At 45.6% G+C, this 19,447-nt stretch overlaps 1 protein-coding gene across 1 annotated transcript in view; it reads left to right on the top strand.

Annotated features, from left to right (window-relative positions):
* ERICH3 (glutamate rich 3) overlaps positions 1-16,649 on the top strand; it is a 47,601-nt gene extending 30,952 nt beyond the window's left edge. Inside the window, exons 13-16 of the mRNA XM_075097281.1 lie at positions 2,274-2,777; positions 8,282-8,428; positions 12,131-14,370; positions 14,847-16,649. Of these exons, the coding sequence (XP_074953382.1) occupies positions 2,274-2,777; positions 8,282-8,428; positions 12,131-14,370; positions 14,847-14,918 (2,963 nt within the window). The 3' untranslated portion in view covers positions 14,919-16,649. The remainder of the gene's footprint in view (positions 1-2,273; positions 2,778-8,281; positions 8,429-12,130; positions 14,371-14,846) is intronic.
* Positions 16,650-19,447: the final 2,798 nt, after the last annotated feature.

Genomic DNA, 19,447 nt, shown 5'->3' on the forward strand with positions numbered 1-19,447 from the left:
CAGTGGTGTGTTGGTCACTGCGTTGGTCAGGCCCCAAGAGGCGAACATAAACCTGTGACCACCTACAGATTACCCACACCACATGTTTCTGCGTAATTTAATTGTTGCTAGCTTCAACTTTCGTCTCCTTGTGACCTAAAATTCCATGTGCTCTGTACATTTACTGTGTCTTGAATTCATCTGCTGAGCCTTGGACCTGTAATTTTTTCAAAGAAGAGCTCACTTGCACTCAGTTAAGCATGTGTGTTAATGTTGCTAGACCAAGATTTTGGACAGCAAGCTTTTTGGCGTAGACACTATGTTTTTGTGTTTCAGTCATGAGTGCACTAATGCACTTGTGACCTATGAGTGCTGCTGTAGTAGAACTAACATGCTAATAGTAATGGGATCTGGATTTTTATGAGTACATGCTGTGGACAGGTTTTGTCTCCTCTTAGTTCAGTATATCATTACACTTGTTCAAGAGTGTCTGAATTCATTAGGCCCCTTGGGTCGATTCAGTCAGCATATAGAGTTTTAGAATAATATCCAGATAACTGAGGTGTCAAAGATGTTAATTTTGCATACAGTATTATGAGTCAGACATAAATAAAGTGCATGTAAGATAGACCTTGACATTCAAATCCTTGTGGACAATAAGCCTGTGAATATATTGGAAAGAATCACTGACAATTCCCAAGGTACAATATGTAAACTGCATATTTGAGTTGTTCTGTCTCTGAACTTGCTTGTTTATATTTTTATAAGTGTCTTTAGGAGTGATGATGCTTTCTGTGAGTCTAAACATACCTACTGTTAGAACACATGTGCAAGTCCAGTGAAGACTGGAAGCGACTGAGAGTCATTACCAGGTGGTGGCTGTCCAGTAATTTGTGCCTGAAATCCATTGCAGTAGAGATCCTAGAGGATGGATGTCCACCTCACATTTGGTACCACTCATTATCCTTGCTGCCAGTCTCCGTGAAGATGTCAAAGTTAGAATGAATGTACGCCTGAATAACTTCCTCAGAGATGCAGGCAGCTTCCTCACACCACCACTAAAGTGTGCTGGCAGGTGGAGTTGCACTCTGTTCCTTTTCTTTTGCTACTTTTAAGGAAAATTGAGGAGTTTTCTTGAATTGGTAGTCTGGCGTCTATATAAGGAAGTCCATTAATTTAGAATTGCAGTTTCCATTCAAACACACCTTCTTTGTTCTTTTTTAAAAATTAATGGGAGTAGTTGACATATTTTAGGGAAGTTTTAGCTTCCATATTTGAAGTTTTTTTTAAAAGCAGTCCTGCAAAGTTTTTGTAGTACATTGCAGATGAAAAGGATAATTTAAAATATTATAAAAAATTGCAATGAACCTTCTTCAGATCGACAGAGGAAGAAGAGGCATGGAGGCTGCTGAAAGATTGTGCCTGCAGGAAGAAATGATGTGGCACAGGTTGCTTCTGTGGCTTTCAGAATAGCTGTTCAGGGACAGATCACAGGTCCAGATTCTACTTCTGGCCTTTAGCCAGCAGTGGATGTCTAGGAAAAATATAAGAAAAGGACAAGAATACTGTGCGGCTTCCCCACTGTCTTCCCACCCCTGTAATTGACTGGTGTCAAGGGTGGTCCCTTTTACTTATTAGGCCTAACTGGATTTTTCTTCCTTGAGTTTGACTAATCTCTTCTTGAACCCATGTGAACTTTGGACACCAGCAATGCTGTGTAGCAGTAAGCTCTACCGTTCAGCTAAATGTAAGATGAATTATTGCTTTTTTTTCCTCAGATTTTCCATTTATGAATTTCATATGATGGCCCCTGTATGTTTTTTTTTTTTGAGGAGACAGTGAACTTCATCTCAGTTCAACCTGAATGGTTGATGCATGATTTTTCGAGATCTTTACAATATTCACTGAGATAACGGGAGTGTACTAAAGGACTGTTGCTATGGTTGAAATTTTTATCAAATGGAGCTCAAAGGACTATTCTAAAACCCGTCTAAGTCATATTTAGAGGTGCTTTTGGAGTATTTCTGTGTGATTGATGGAGCTAATCTGGTTCATTTCCATTATCAGAAAAAAAATATGTTAAATGGCTTCGATTTTATCACTTGGTACATCTGGGCAATGCTCTTCTATTACACTTATTGGAATTTTGTCACGGTATCCTCAGATGGTGTAATTCAGAGATTGATATTGAATGAGTGTCTGTCCCTTTGTGCATAGCCAAGGGAACTAGTGGCTAATGAATGCAGATGTTTTAGTGACAAATACTAAAACAAAATTATGTTTGTTATTTCTAGGTAGGAGGCCTGCACGCTCTCTCTCATCCATCAGTACTCAGTATAGCAGTGAAGATGACTCTCATGCTGAAACGATGAAAGACAATATTAAGGGCAAAGAGGAGTATAATACCAAAAAGGCATCTGATAACACAGAACGTGCACAATATGGAAATGAGAATGGGGAGAATAAACTGCTCAGAATGGAGGAAAATCAGGAAACTTTTTCACTGGAAAAGGAGGGAATAGATGAAGCAGAAAAGGCAAAACCAGAAGATCTAACGGCAAGGGAAGATACTGCAATTTTAAATGAAAATGTAATGGCAATACAGCATCAGAGTCCCGAAGTTAAGGGGGAACTCAAACAGGCTGGGTCAGTAGAAAGTGATATAGAGGAAGATGGGGAGAAGAATGCAAGTACAAGGAGGGATGATGGGGAGGAAAGACTTCTGGTGCCTTTGGAAAGCAATATGATGGAAGTGGAGGATAGCAATGAAGAGTCTCCTCAGAGTGATGAAGGAGGTGGTGAGTACAGTCCCTCTGCACAACTGTGAGCGTCTAGTGAATGCAAGTGTTGCTGTGTTTGCTTTTACACTAAGTCATGGTGCAGCGTGGGGAATGCAGTTGCTGGACTGTTTTCAAGCTACTAGGATACTCTGTGCAGTGTGCTGTGAGCTGAATAACCCCCCAGAATGTAACCTTGGTTTATTGTTTCTTTTCTAGTGTTTCCAGTGTAAGGCTTTGGCTATTCCTTTTAGCTGGGTTTCACATATCATCTAATTATTATAAAATCCAAACATGATTTATTATCTGTAGAAGAATCTCTATGCCAGATTGGGGGACTCTGTTTATACTGTCCAAATATTAGATTGAAAAAGAACACTAAAAATTACCATATGAATCACGGTGCAGCAGATGAAGATCAACACTCTGTCAGTTGATCCATGGTTGTGTTGCTTCACTCTGTCATGGATTTGGTGGCTAGGAGCAAATCAGTTAGTTGCATGACACCTTGTTTTTACTGTTGATAAAATGGGCATTTTGTAGTTTCAACCTTACCTTTATGGATAATGAGCAATTAATAAAAGGTTGGCCATGTGAGCAAGGCTTTGCATTGTTGTATCTAGGGAATGGGAAAAAATGTAAGCCCTTGCTTTGCAATGTCATCCAGGTCATGGGGGAAATGTGTTGGATGCTGTTAAATCAGGCAGTATAAAAGAATAGTCATCTGCACTGGTGCTGACGTCAAGGAGAGTCACAAGCCATGGTATACGAAATTTGCAGTTGTCTTTCTGCAGGCTGGATTTGCAGTGAAATGCAGAATGCTTCTCCTTTAATAGATTTTTTTTGGTTACGTTTCTATTGCTCTCTGTTTGCTGCAGTGCATCTAGCTAAGATAGCTGCGTGTAGAATAAACAATTTGAATGCTGATGCTTAATGCTTTGCAAGTCTGTTGCTGCTGGGTTACTTTGTCTTGTGCATTGCTTTTGCTTTGTTATGCATTTAGAATGAGAGAGTAAAGACAGTAACGTACTATGCATTGAATAATGCTGAAGTCTTTAAAGATGTTTGCTTCTGGAACCCCTCTCCTCACTTGTGTGAAAGAAACTTCAATTTAAGCACCTTCACCTCAGGGCTCAGATGAGTTGAGTAAGGACTACTGAAGAAGGAATAACTTTAAAAACCTAGAGGACAGAATATTATGCTGTAATACAAAACCAAGGAAAGATTAATTGAATGTGTGAAGCTAGTAATCTGAGTTATCCTAAGACAAATAGCGTGGTCCTTTGTTAGCATGAATTCCTGTGTACTTACATTCAACACACATGGTTTTGTGGCTCTAGGTTTGAACAGAGGTCCTCTATCAAATACAGATAGGTTGTCCGAATGTTATGTAGGTAACAGCCTTTACTTCTTAGTCAAGTCCTGCAACTTCTCTGCTGGCAGGGGACTACCTGAGATTCAGGGACAGGGCAAATCAAGGAAGGACAAGAAAAATCATTGAATCATAAAAATTACAGATATGAATGAATTCCTAAATTGCATACAGATTTTTCCCATCTACATGGGGGTTGTTTAAGTAAATTTTATAGTAAATAAAGAATTGCCAAGAAACTGTGTGTAGAGCAATGAAAGAAAAAGATAATACCCTTTTTGAGGTATAATGAGCATGCTAAAGAAATATTGCGGGGTAACAAAGGTCACATGGGAATCTTAGCTTTTTCTAGGCACTTAGCACACTTGCTGCCATGATAAAGATTCTAATTCAAACATTTAAGGATGTCTATAGTCTTAAAAGAAATGCCAGATGGTTACAACTCCCACTACTCCAGTCCTCCCAAAGGCTGAGGGCCAAAAGCCTCCAGAGACACCCGAAGGGCTGAAAGAGCTCAGTCCTTTACTGCAACTGCAGAATTGGTTCTCAGTCCGTTCTTGGGCCTCCCTGATTTTTTCGCATGAACTCTGTAGGGCGGTCATTCGCAGCTGTCCAGCCTGTGTTTAGGTGAGACTGATATGGCGCTGTTTTGGTTTTGTCCTGATAAGACCCATCATACTCTGCTTATGACAGGATTTTCCCTAACCAGTGCTGTCATTAACAGTGCAGAACTAATTTATCAGAGAAAATTGTATATGCTGAGGAAAGCAAAAGGTACAAAATGCTCCTCTGTGGTTGTTCAGTTGCAGGCTGAGCCTGGGCAAATCACAACTGATGGTGTGACAGGATCTGTCAGAAGTATGGAAATACCTGGGATGGGCTCCTGCTGCGCGTTTTCTGATCTTGCTGTGCTCTTTGTGACAAGGAGATATTGCTGATCCTAAGAGAGAGAATTATTGTGAGCAGTATTTGTCATCCTTTCCTGGGCTCTGTGTTTTGATAGACTGTCTGTTCCCTTTTGTCAAATGTTATGCAGGCAGTAAACTGCAAAGAATGGGAACTGCCAGCTAGTCAGACTTCAGGTCTATAATCAGGTCAAAGTAAACTACATGCACCGTACCTAGCAAAGCACTTGGTATTTCAGGAAGTTGAAGAAAGTGCTGCCTGTCCCTTTTGTGAGGGGCAGCCAAGGAATGTCCTGGAGGGGAAAGCTTCTTGTCTTCTCTGCAGAGCTGAAAAGTCAGAATGATTCAAGCAGGTTGTGCACTGTTGCGCAGAGACCTTTTTCAGAATCGTATAAACCTTATAAATGCTCTCCTGGGACCTTCCCTGCTCAACTTTCATGGTTCCTTGCAGAGCAGATCTTAGTGCTTCACCCAGGTGAAATGTGACAGCAAGAGGTGAAACCATCACTGCCCTTTAGGGCCTATAGTATTGGAAAAAAGGCAAATGCTTTCGTACTGTAGAGTGAAGTGGTCTTTTAAAACTTTTCTCATATTTCTGTTCAGAGCTGTGTGGGTGCAGGGTACTGATGGGATAGGAAGGATAGGTGTGAGCATAAAGTATGAGGAACCACAGGAGGAAGAATAAGAAAAAAATAAAAATGAAAGTGAAAAAAAGAAGGAAAATAACATACAGGGGCAAGTAGAAAGACAGAATCAACTGTGTAGGAAAAACCCAACCTCATAGGAAAAAGGTGAGAGAGCGCAGGGTGTGCATTGGCAAGAGAGGCAGCATTTTGGGAAGAGTGCAAGGGTGCGGCAGGAAAGACAGTGTTAAGTCTTCTCCTCACTGCAAGCCGTTGGGTGCAGCATCTCTCCCACTCCTGGACCTTTCAGTGCCCTGACTGACTCTGAAGCAGCAGGCAGGTTACAACCCATACACACAGCTACAGGTATTAAAAAAACAGTCTCATAAGAATTGATAGTAATTTTGCTTAATAAATTGCTGGAGGGAACGTTCAGCCACACGCAAGTACATGTGATTTCAATACATGACACCCGGAAGTGGCAGTGATCCAAAGAAGACCTGTACAAATGCTATGAGACGAGAGAGTGTTTCTGTGGGTTAAGTGGGCAATTTGGATGAGACCAGTGGCCAAGTTGGTCAGCCTTATTGTTCTTATTTTTATGCAACTGGTATTCTTCTAGCAGAGCTCCTATTAACTTCAGAAGCGCCTGACAGGTCAGTCCAGAGGCACATCTCTCACAGCAGTCTGTGTCTCACAGTGACAAGAGAATATGCTGTTCATGAACATGAGAGGCTGTTTTCTGAATTTCACTCATTTTGTGGCTCTTCTATACTGCAATCTGTTGTATAATAGCTGTTAGAAAAAAATGCCTGTCTAGACCTTTTGTATCCATTTATGGATCTGATGGCCATGAGGTTGTGCAGTCTGTTTTTGGATCTGCTGATACTGCCAGCCCCTCAGGCCCTGTCACAGCAGGTTCGCTGCTTCTATCCTGTCCATTCTTTATGAAGCCCAAAATTTTGGGTACCTTTATTACATGCTGTACTGCAGAGTGGCCCAAAGTCAGCCAGTTCCTTAGTGTGCGAGCATTAGCTTTTTACTCATGGCTCCTTATTTTTATTTTCAGAGGAATTTAAATAAGGTGTTGCTTAAAAGTCAAAAAATCATACTGTGTGACACCTCTTTAACTGTGAGCCATGATTTCGCCAGAAACACGTTAAGTGGTTTGTTGTGGGAATTGGTTTCAGTCTCTGTATTTTTGTAATAGAAGGACAAGTCAGGATTCAGATATTTTTTCTTGCTGGCTGAAACCCTGCACCTTTACTCTCAAACAAAATACTTTCTCTAAATGAAATGCCAGAGGCTGATTCTGGGAAAATAATTGGTGAAGATATTGAAAAGTGGCTGTGTTCTCACTGAGCCTTGACAGAATTTGTCTGTAGATGTCTAGAAACTGAAACTTGGAACAAGCATCTCTGTAGGACTTCCACTGCATAGATGAAGCTGACCGGTGCACTGCTTCATGTCACATACAGTAACAGGGTTGAAATGCTGTGATTTTCTCCTTTTTGCTCTGAGAGTTATGCTTGACATAAGTATCAAATACAGTCGACTAAGTTGTTGCCTTTTGGTCAAAGACGTGATTGTTCAAGCTGCAGAGGAGCAGTCCGATATGACCACTGGCACCACCCAAGCAGCAACAAGAATTAATCAAGTCTCACACAAACAGTCATAATACAAACAAAAATGGGCAGCAGTTTCAGAGATGTGCCTGAAGGTCTGTGGTTCCTAATGGACCCAGTGTACTGGCAATAAAGGCCCTTTGACCGTAAAACCAAGTGTGAGATTTGACTTTATGCTGTCAGTCCATACCAGTGGCAAACTAGCAAACTCTTTGTGTAAAAGACTAAGCCAATGACTGCAACAGAAAAGGAAAGATATAGAAAACTGATGGAACTTGAAGGGAGAAGCCTGGGTTGCTGGAGGGAAGCGCCGTCAAAGTGATGCTGAAGGGATTGGACTGTGTATGTAGCTGAAATACTGCTCATAAAGAAGTTGTTTAGTATCACTAGCTTGATACTAAGCATCCAGGAAGTTAAAAAGCAGAAGTGGAATCGATAGCACAATCTTAACAAAAATTTCAAATGTATGACTTGACTGTGAAGCATCACAATCATGGCATTTACAGAGCAGAAAATACTTCCCCACTTATTTATAGATAAGCATAGGCATTCAGTCACTTACGTTAGTTTGGGGAGTTGAGGAATCATCAGGACTGTAGTTGGGAGCTTAATCTACAGATTTTTTCGTTATAGTGTTCATAGAACAACAACAGTTCTATGTCTATAAAACGATGTGGTTGCTTGTATGTTGAACCCCTCTCAGACTGCCTGACAAAAGCAATCTCACTGTTTTGTGAAAATGTTGTGGAAGATTGTCGCTCCATATTTCAGTGGATGCTCCTGCACAAATTTTCCCTTAGATTTTAAATGGTTGTCTCCATTTGGCTTTAATCTACTTAAAAAAAATTATTGCTGGTGAAGATATACATGGCTCCAATCTGGTCTGGCCTAACATTTCCAATTTTAAACCAGGCTGAGAGAGCTGGATGACTTCTACTTCCTTTTTGATTTTTTTTAATGGTTTCTCTTTCTTGCTTCCTCTTTTGTAACTTCGTGGTAGTTTTTGAAGATTGCATACCAGCCCAGGAAGAAATAGCAAAGGCAATTGGAAATGATCATCACGTGAATTCTGAACCTGAACCTAGTGGTTCCTGTGCAGGGGAGGCAGAAGAGAACGTAACAAGTACAGAGCATGATGCCAATGAAGGTGAGGCTGGCTGTCGATCAGGGACATGGATTAGATCTTAAGTCATCTGAAGTCTTTTTATGGAAGTGTTTGCCCTTTCCCATTCCTTTCTAGGCTATCTTGTGCTCTTTTCTTTCCTAACTTGTATAAAATTGGGTGATGACTAACTGGCTTCTGTAGTCATGTATAATTAATGTATTTTTGGCAGTTATAATGGTCCTAGATGAATGATCCAGGCCATGAAAAGCATGACTGCTAGTCAAGAAAATAGCTGTGGGAAGCAGGAATCTAGTGAGTTTCCCTTTGCTTCCAGGTAGCGTGGGGCCTCCTTGGGAAATGCATTGTCAAGGCAGGCAGGATGGGACTGACAGACTAGGAATGAAGCTGAACTGCAGACCTGATGCTGTACCCTGTTTGTCTCCCAAACTCATCTCCCTGTTGGCAGTTTGCGTAATTGGCAGTGAGTAAATTTCAGCTTGATCTTGATTCCCTCCAAGAATGTTTCTGGTCCTTGCAACCCCAGCAGTTTATTGTGAGACTTGATATACCTGACAGAAGTGCCCTGTATATTATACAGGGAGTATTAAAGCTAGCCATCCTGCTGCAGCAATGAGCCGTAGTGAAAGTAAATGTTAAGATTCTACTCCAGGGTAGCAATAAGTCTGAAAAGAGAAGGAAACCATAGGTTAAAACTGACTTCATTCTGCACTGTTGCTCTTAAATTTCCTTCCTCCATCCTCTAAGAGTCTAACAGCTGGCAGGAACAGGTCATATATATTGTTTTTAAATTGCTGTTTGTGCACTGTCTTGTACTTTGGCACATTAATCCAGGGTGTTCTAAGTTTTTTCTGGTCAGCTGGGAACCTTTTGATCTTCTTCCCTTATGTAGTCGAAGAACATAGTCTTTTAAGGTTTGTTATCTTCCATCCAGAAGGTGTATACAGGAGGCTGGAGGTTCCTTCTCATCTGTGGTCTGTCAGCAATTGTCTTTTTCTCAGTGATTCTTTCTCAGATGAGATTGCTTCTTCCTTGGTCTCATCAGCTGACTGCAAACAACTGTCTACAGCATTTAGTTTCAAAGTCCAGTAGTCTTCATGTGTTCGTCTGTTGTGGTTTAGCCCCAGTTGGCAATCAAATACCACACAGCCGCTCTCTCACTCCCCACACCCCTGTAGGATGGGGGAGAGAATTGGAAGGGCCAAGGTAAGAAAACTTGTGGGTTGAGATAAGAACAGTTTAATAATTAAAATAAAACAGCGATAAGAATATAATAATAATAGTAATATAATGAAAAAGAAAATATATAGAGAGGTGAACACTTGGGAGGAGGAGAAACCAAAAATCCAAGCAACAAGTGATACAACCGCTGAGCACCCGTCAACCGATGCTGTTGGTCTCTGAGCCATGATTGCCCCACCCCCGGCCTGCTCCCCCCAGTTAGTATACTGGGCATGACGTTACTTGATAAGGAATATCCCTTTGACCACTTTGAGTCTGCTCTCTTAGCTGTGCCCCCTCCCCTCCCGGCTTCTTGTGCACCCGGCAGAGCATGGAAAGCTAAAAATGTCCTTCAGTAGTATAAGCACTACCCAGCAACAATGTGTTATCAACATTATTTTCATACTAAGTCCAAAGCACAGCACTATACCAGCTAGAACCATGACATGGTCGTTACAAGGATCTATGTTCCTGATGCACAGGCCAGGGTACGGAACACGTAATTCCTGGGCAGCCTGAATTCTGTGTCAATTGTCCCTCCGAATCAGGGTTGAAACATGTTTGCTTCCCAGGCAGGTGGTCTTTAGAAAGCCTGGAATCTCCTAGTCATTAACCTGTCAGGTTCGCATGATGCCTCGTTTTGAATAGTTTATTGCTGAAAGAACTTCACAGTTGCTGTTATCGTTCTTGCCCAATGCAAGACGTTGCTTTACAGAAGGGAATACTTTGTAAGTAGCAGCGAGAGAAAATTAGCTCCTCTCTCCGCTAATGAAGCAGGTAAACATGTAGACTATACCACGCACAACACAGGATTGGGTTTCTTTTAGACAAAGTGAACAAAGCATCTACTTTACAGGGACTGGCAAAATCCCTTACATTAGACAGTCCAATATTAACAGCTGGACAGTTCAGACACTATGCTTTTGTGGAGACAGTAATATTTAACTCTGAGTTGGGATGACAGTTTGGGATGTTTATTTAATTTCGTACCAAAACTTCCGTTAGAATTTTTAAAAATGATTACATGTTACTGATTTTGATAGTGGGCCTGAGCAACCCCAGATTCAGGAGGTAGGATTTTCAGTATGAGTGCTGTAAAAATATGATAGTGATTGATAACTGATTTTTATGTATACATGTGTATATATGTATAAAAGAAGAAAAATTTTAAAATATAAGGAACAGAAAGCTAGTAGTATACATAAGCAACAAACCTGGTGCAGGATTCATCTTGGATGAAGGTACAATTTCGCGTATTGCAAAATGTAGTTTTTAATTTTAAAGTGCGATCTAGTGTTCAGGTGATGTGTGGTCTGGTGGGAGGAAACAACCCGCTGTGCTCTTTCCTCTCCTTCCACAACCTCCATTCTCTCTCTGGAAACTCTCTTCTCAGCCTGTTCTTTCTTCTTCTGGTTCCTTTACTATCTGCAGCTGCTTGAGCTGCCTTGTGCACCTTCTGCTTTCCTCTACAGCAGATCTGCCCTGTGAGTGGACTGGGTCCAGCTCTGAAGGACAGGAGGGCAGAGTGGCAGTGGGGAGCCGCAAGGCCAGTGGAAGGGTTGTGGGAAACCAGACACAAGCTCCGCTCTGCTGGCAGAGATGGGCTGGACAAATAGTGTCCTCCGGGCCTGTATGTCACCTGGAGTCTTCTCTGGCTGCCGTTCCAGAGATAGGGTCTAGCTGCACAGGCAGTTGCCCAAGCAGGCAGCAAAAAGCAGTAACTGTGGAGTGCAGCAGTAGTGCAAGACAGTAAAATAAGTCAAGAACAGTGGGACATGATCTGGGGCAAGACAGCCTTTGCCCGGTTTGAGAAATGGTAGCTTGAGAAAGACATTGCTCCTTGCTCCTTTCAGTGGCACAAAACTTCTCATTTTCTAAAGAATGGGAACGTGCCACATTTGTACAGAACACTGGTGCAGCAGCACAGGCTGCTGGGGGTGCCAGCCCAGGGACAGGTCCTGGAGTGCCAAACTCAATCCCGGCATTGCTGTTAAATTCCCAGGGGGCAGGAATCGACCCTGTATTATTCCCCTGGAGTAATTACAGAATTGATGGGATGCAATTACCCATTTTAAATGAACAGCTGAGTATTATTCTTCCTGTGTGTGCATATTTTACATCAGCGATTTACCACCTATTTCTGAATTTTTGAATGTTACTGTCAAGCTTATAGCTATTTCGTACACACACCTGAGCTCCCTGCTAGGCAGGTGAGGGAAGGAGGGAGAGAAGGCAGGGCAGGCAGAACTGTCAGAGTTGAAAGCTGGTCATACATCAACGTTTTTGCTTAAATTAGTTATGCCAGATGCCAGAACGGCAGGACTAAAAATGTAGTCAGAGCACAGGTGCATGATGAGAAGCAGCACAGCAAGTTTTCTTCTTGTCACCATGCTGATGTCCCTTCATTGCTTGGGAGAGATAGCATCTTTAATAACAAACCTGTAAAACAGCCTTAACACTAACTCAGTTCTCAATAAAACTAATGTTTTGATTATTTCTTAATAGCACCAGATGGAGCTTTCTTGGCAGAAGGAACAAGAACACTTGATGTGCAGAAGGCATCAGAACAAGTGGTACGAGAAGGGCAGATGGTAGGGGAGAGACACACTCTTGAGAAGGAAGATTTTGTTGCTGAGGAAGGAGATGCTCTCACCAAAGAGGCAGGAGAAGAAATAGCATGGGCAGGAGATTTGCTGCCCAAGGAAGACACATTGGCTGTGCTGCAGGCAGAGGGTCAGCTTGCAGTGGAGGAATCTGTACCTGAGGAGAGTGCCATGGCAGAAGAAGACCTCAAAGGAAAGGGGTCAGGGAAGGGAATGGAGTCCGGTGCAGCGGTGGCACTGGGGGAGCAGGAAGTTCTGATGGAGGGGATGGAGAGCAAGGCAGCACTGGGAGAGCAAGCACCTGGGGGAGAGGAGCCAGCAGGGGTGGGGACACTGCTGGGCAGGGAGGCAGATGGCACAGTGTCTGAGCAGGAGGTGGCTGGGGAGGTCTGTGAGGGAGAAGAGGCTGTGGAGGAGGCCTCCGCAGCAACAGGGCCTCCCGTGAAGGAGGTGGTGGGTGAGACGGTGTCTGAGGCAGAGGAAGCCATGGAGGAAGGAGGTTTTGCAGGGAAAGGCGTTGTGGCATGTGCTGTGTCTGAGGGAGAGGAGGCTGTGGGGGATGCCAGCTTGGCAGAAGAAGAGATTGCCAGGGTAGTTGGCCCTGAAGGAGAAGGGTCTGTAGAAGAAGCCATTTCTGAAGGGGAGGAGGCTGTGGAGAAGCTTGGGGCTCTCCTGGAAACATTAGAGGATACAAACGTTTGCATGGGAGAAGCAATGCCTAAAGGAGAAGACTTTGTAAAGCCAAACGAGTTTTCCCAGCTGAAAGCATCAGGGGAAGAGTGGATGGAGATGGGGAAAGCTACCATAGGAGTAGCAACATCTGAGACTGGCAAGGTATCAGAGGTAGAAGAGAGGTCTCTCCTGAGAGCAGAGGATGCAATGGAGGAGTCTGTAGAGCCTGGCAAGGGTCCCATGTTGCAAGTAGCACCTGGGTTAGAGGCACTGGTGGATGCTGGAGGGGATCTTGTAAGTGAAGGGTCACCTCAGTTGGAGGAGACCACAACAGCAGAGGAGGAGGAGGGCTCAGCAGAAGCACTTTCGAGTGGAAACCCATCTCTAGGCAGCAGGGCAAAGACAGAGAGGGCAGTAGAAGAAAAACCTGATGGAGGGGTGATGGGAGTACCTGCGGAGACAGCCAGAGCAGAGTCAGGAGGTGGAGAGGAGGTCACGGATGGAGCAGCAGGTCCAAAGGAGCTGGCAGCTGGGATGGAGGGATTGCTGGAGTATGCTAAAGAGAAAGGGAAGGAGAAGCCTCCTGGTGAGGGGGTGGTAGATGAAGCGGTGCTGCCAGCCCTGGGGCTGTGTGTGAGCGGGGCAGGGGAGACAGGAATGGTGGCTGGTGCTGTGATGGGTGGCCAGGCAGGGCGAGGGGCTCTGGCTGAGGGAGTGGCAGGGGAGCTGGCGCCGGTCGGGGAGGCAGCAGGGCAGGAGGTGGCGGTGGCTGGGGATGGTGGGATGGGCGATGGGGAGGTGGCACAGGAAGGGGTGACAGGAGCAGTGTGGGGGGGACAGGACGTGACGGGGGCGGCAGAGGTGGTGTCAGCCGAGGAAAGGGGTGCAGCTGGGGAGTCTGGGAGGGACAGGGAAGGGGGGGCTGATGGAGCCATGGCCTACGGGCAAGGGGTGAGCCAGGAGGCAGCGCTGGGGTGCGAGGGAAGGGGGCCAGTGCCAGCGGGGGCTGAGGGCCAGGGTGAGGTGGAGTGGGAGTGGGGTACAGCAAGTCTCCTGTCCCCACAACATGAAGAACCATGTGGAGTGATGTCCCTTGGGGAGCAGCCGATGGCAGAAACCTCCCTGAGCACCCCTGCACATGGGGATGGGGGATCAGAGCCAAAGGGGAGAGGGTCCACAGGAGGCAAGGGGCTGTGCCAGGGCACCCAGCCACAGTTGGCAGCTCCCGGGACAGGGGTGGTGGGAGACAAGGACAGGCTGCAGGAGGGAACAGAGCAGGTGCGAGTGAAAGCTGAGGGGGAGCAGCGAGGCCTCCTTGAAAACATGAGAGAAAGAGGGGTAGCGTGTGTCTCGGAGAGTGCATGGAGCACTTCTGGGGTCAGGGAGCAGAGGAAGGACAGTCCCATTGGAGGGAGCCCAGATGCCCCAGGAGCCGCTGACACAGGCGAGAGAAGCCACGGTCCCTGTGAGGTGAGTCCTGTGTGGGTCGGCCGCTGCCCCCGTGCCCACTCAAGTCCCCACACTGGTCCCTGTCAGAAGCAGAGGATGCACCACTTCCTCCCGTTCCTTGTACTTTCCTTAAGTACTAGCTGCTGGTAGCTGGGTAAGGGATGATAAATCCGTTTGGGTGGCAGCTTCTGCATTCTTTCCTGTTCCCAAAATCTTGTTGCAAATATCTTTGCTCTGGCACTAATGCTCACAGCCCCTCAGTCGTCTGGCCCCTCCAACCACGCAGAGCAGCTCCCGCCACCCAGCATGCCCGGCACTGGTGGCAGCAGGTGGGCCTTGGCAGCACCTCCTGGCTCTGACACTCCAGGTCAACAGCAGCACTCAGCTTCTGTGGTTACTCTGGCACCTGCTTGTAGGAAATCTGTTACAGCAGTGTCTCAGTAGTTCAAAGTTTGCATGTTTTCTGCAAAGCTAATGTTTTTCTTGTTGTTTTGTAGGGTGTTGTAAACCCAGATGCGGTTGTCTTTCCCTTGGTACAGCCCCAGGATGGGGAAGAAACTCTCCTCTAAGCTTTTTCTGGAGCTCCTTCAGTGCTGTATCCTGCAACATTTACACAAATCGCTGTAGATTTGTGCTGGTTGGGACGTTCACTCCATTATTTTACTCCACGAGACCACAACCATCTGTCACATTTTACTAGAGCAGCTTCTCAGTGTGCAGCAGACAAATGAAACAAGCCTGTATATGCCAGCCCAGGAAACAGCACTCCTTCGTAATTATGAAGACAATAATCGCAAGGATTGTTCCACAGCTGTCATGCTTGTTTTTCCCAAAACACAGAGAAATATTGGACTGGCTGAACCTCCCCTCCTCCCCCAGGCACCACTTGCTTCTGTTGGCTGGTGGGCAGGAGGGCTGACAAATATGGTGTACGTGTTTCTGTAGGACAAGTAGTTTGTCTGTACAAAGTGCCCGTGTTTGACTGTATCTGTGTCTATGTACTGACTGCATTTTTTCTGTGTGTCATTAGCCTTTCTGAACTGCAGACTCTTTGCTGTGTGTCGGGCCTGTCTCTTCATTGCTGTGCATAGGGCACCTGTGCACATCAGTGCTTTGATTCTCTTAAGAGTGTAAGTGTTCAGCAGAGATGTGGAATAGCAGGATCACAGTGGGGATGGCGGCCTTACACAGGGGTTTCTAGTGTGGGGGCTGCCGCCACCCCATGTTACAGGCAGGCGAGCCCTCCAGCGTGGGTGGTACACAGGGGCGCTTCTCTCGCCTTGGGCATCGAGGCTTGTTGCTGGCCACACTTCAGGGTGTTCTTGGAACTTTGAAATGTTGTTGAAAATTGTTAAATCAGAACAATTTTAACTCATATTTATGAATGAATAAAGCCTGACCTTTTGCTTTTGCTGGTGTCAGTCAGGAGTAACTCCCTGGTCCCACAGAGTCTGTGCTGAAACTGCAGGAGGGGTGGTCAGTGTAAAGCTGTTCCAGCCCAGCCGCTGGCTGTGGATCTCCACTGCCAGAGTCTCCCTTTTAGCTCTCCTGCACCTCCGAGGGCTCCCTGAGACCCTGCCAGGCCATGGCGTCCAGGGCTGGGTGCGCAGCAGCCTGGCAGGCATTGCTCGGTGGGCTGCAGGGTGCTCTACCGCTACACAGGGGGACTATAACTGCGTTCTCAGATCGTGAAATGGAACTGAAATGAGTAGGATTTTGAGTCGATTGTTACTGTAAGTCACTTAAGATCAGTATACATGGGATAGGAAATTGAAATGTAATTCAATCAAGTAATTCATGTTTGTTCCCTCCTGTACTAAAGATGGTTGCATTTATATCTTCAGTCTGGATACCAGGAAGTGCTTTGAAAGAGAAAAGTAGGCAGAACAGAGTAATAACAACTTTACAGTCCTCAGCAGTTCAGATGAAAGCATTGCATCAAGTGATCCTGAGTGGTGTGGTTGAAATGTTTATTCTGTGCAAGATATGCAATATTTGCTTAAAAGGACATATTTGACTTTTGACCATTGAGCAATGGTCTTTTCCTTTTAACCAGGGAATATCTGTAAAATCAGGAGTGGCTTATTCACTGGACCAAGACATTTTCAGTGTTGTTCAATATAAAAAAATGTGCAGTAAATAGATAATCGGTGTTTTCATACTCCACAGTTGAATACACCTGGTATGTAAAGTGTTCAGAATTTAAATTCATGCTAAGGACCTTCTCCAGAGGTTTGTTTTTTCTGTATACATATGCACACCTGCACATTTACTTGGGTCTATAAAAAACCTGTACCAGACTGTGTAGTTCCTTGAATTTTTGCAAATGATGTCATTGTAAGAATAATACTTGCCAGTCAAGTAGGGACTGGTCTTCAGTGTTTATTTCTGCTTTCTAACTGAATGGCTCATGTTGGACTGAATATTTGCGCTGCTAAAACTGCATTATGCAGATACCCCTGCAAAGCAAATGCCTGTGGCTTGTCAGCATGACTGTGCCAAAGCCATTTACAAAGCACGCTCATACACATGGTTTGCAATTCAAGTGTAGCAGAGAAACAAAGGCAGAGGGACGAGTGCTGGGATTTGCCTTAGCAGGGATTCCCTGGAAGGGTCAGGATTAAAACTAAGGCTGTACTTGGGCAGGTCATGAACCTCATTGGCTTATTTGACATTTAGCTGCTTTACTGAGCACAGGATGAAAACGCGAGAGGTAAGAGGGTTGTTCCATTTGTTGTAGGTGAGTGCCGGAGTGATCTGCAGAGCATCTCAAAATACTCTTAAATAATACTCTTGTTCTGCAAATCGAGAGCACCAGGAGTGGGGTCCCCACTCCAGCGCTGGCTCTGTGTCACGTTGGGGAGCTGCAGCCGCGCAGGAGCCCCGAGCAGCCCTGCCCCGCCTGAGGCACAGGTCCCCTCCGGGCTACGGCCCTGCCCGAGCGCTTCCTTTCGAGGGGCTGCTCTACAGCGGGTGCTGAGCGATGGGAGTGCAATGCAGAGGTGGGACAGCTGGGAGCCCAGGCATGCTGTGACTGGGGCTGCCGGGGGCAGGTAGTCCTCAGGGCTGGCAGCAGTCTCTGAAGCAGGTTTCTCCTCCCTCTTAGTGCAGCCTCTCGCCAGCCACCAGGCTCCACTCCCAACACTTCAGCCAGGAAGGAGGGTTCCTTCCTTGTGGCAGAAGCGTCCTTTAAAGAAATTTGGCATTCAGAGCATGCTGAAGATGATTAAGTGGCAGTATGAGTTTGCAGCAGCAGCAGATGACTTAACTCAATCCACTCAGCCTTTTAGAAAAGGCGGCAAGAGCTGGTAACCAAGGGGCAGCTGAACTCCCAAGACACTCTTGGGCTGCCGAAGACCTGGGCCATCACGGAAGTCCCAGATGAATAATGCAGTAGTGACTGTAAGGAACTGGAAAGCTGACAATTCATTATTTAAAATACTTAAAATATTTATAAATGACATTTGTGCGTATGATTTCAACAACTGGGGAAATGAATCCTTTGGTTAGGGACATGCTGGCTCTGCAAATTCTTGCATTGCTCTAAAAAACCCCTACATTTCAAATATTCTGGTTTTATATACTGAGAGAAAGAACCCCCAAGTTTCCCAAGAACACTCCATAATTTCTGAGCTCATATCATATTGATGAGATCATCTGTTTTCTCTCATCCTTTTTTCTGACAACTACATTTGCAGGACAGATACGGGTGAGGTTTGATGTGTGGTAAGGAAACAGCCCTTACCCATCCTGACAGCTCACCCCCGCGATGCACCAGACTCTCTCTCCCCGGTCGTGTACTCACCTTTTCCCTCACACGTTCTGCCCGCCAGCAGTGCCACGGGCAGCTCGTTGGTACAACACGGCCGTGGTGTGACATGAGCCAGATTTGTGCCTGGGACGTTGCATTACTGCTCACGTGTCTGGCTCCTTTAAGGCAACTGATTTCTAAAATGGTCAGAGGACTTGACCCAGATATGGAATTGAGTGGAATGTGGCACTTTCAGCTTCAGAGAGCTGCTCTATTGCTGTTGGCGTGGCTGCTAAAGACGTACAGTTTGTTTTACATTCAAAACGTGGGTATGCCTGTTGTCTGAGCAGGTGGACTTTGGTAAGGTGCAAAGCCATCAAAAAGGATAATTTTATGGTTTTGGAAATGGTACCCTTGGTAACTTCTGCTCTTCTCTCCATTGCTAGTTAGTAATTAACTTCAAAGTGAAAAAAATGTAGGTGGCACTTAGGGAAAAACAAGGTGTGCACCAAAAAAAAGGAGACTAATTATTAAACTGAACATATGTGAGAAAAGCAAACTATCTAACAGTGTGGCCACTGGCAAAACTCATTTTTGGCTCATCACAGAGGTTTTCTTTAACTCCCTAAACTGTCAGGTATTCTCAGTAGCTTGTCACTGGATGCCGATGATTGTGCTTCAAATGTGTCCCTACCAGCTTACACAGCTGAAATCATACCTTGTGGCATAACACAGGCTAAATAGGTGCATTTCACCACTCAAAAAAAATGCCATCTGTGCGCCACGGACATGCTATGAGAAAGGTTGAAGCCCAGCTCCTGGCACCAGGTGCCAAGCCTCTGGCATTGCTAGGAGGGATGTGAGCTGGTGATCTTCACAGCCATCGCCTGGACGGTTTGCAGTGGGGAGCACCTTCAGGTGGTGCATGCCTCTGTCCTAAACAAGCACTCATGCCACAAGGTGGGTTTCTCCAGCTGGAAGTTTTCTGGAGTGTTTTGTGGGCTCAGCCCTAGAAATGAAGCGCGACTGACCCCTCTGCCTGCCTGGCTGGGCTGTGCCAGCTGAGCCTCCCAGGTGGCCCTGCCGTGCCTTGGGCTCGCTGAAGCCGCTCGGGACACTGGCGGGGGCCACCCTGCAGGAAAACGCCTCTGGCTCTGTGGGCTGCCGCCAGGCCAGGTCTCTGCTGGCACAGCCCTGCTGCGTGGCTGGGGCAGCACAGCCTCTGCTGTGAGGTGCCGGACTCGCTCCTGGTTATGGTGCAAGCACTTGTTTGGTTGGACACCAGTTTATTTTCTTCTAGATCATCTATTACTGATATGTTAAACAATTTGAAATATCGCCACAGCT

This window comes from Phalacrocorax aristotelis, chromosome 6 (assembly GCF_949628215.1).
Source record: "Phalacrocorax aristotelis chromosome 6, bGulAri2.1, whole genome shotgun sequence".
Lineage (NCBI taxonomy): Eukaryota > Metazoa > Chordata > Aves > Suliformes > Phalacrocoracidae > Phalacrocorax > Phalacrocorax aristotelis.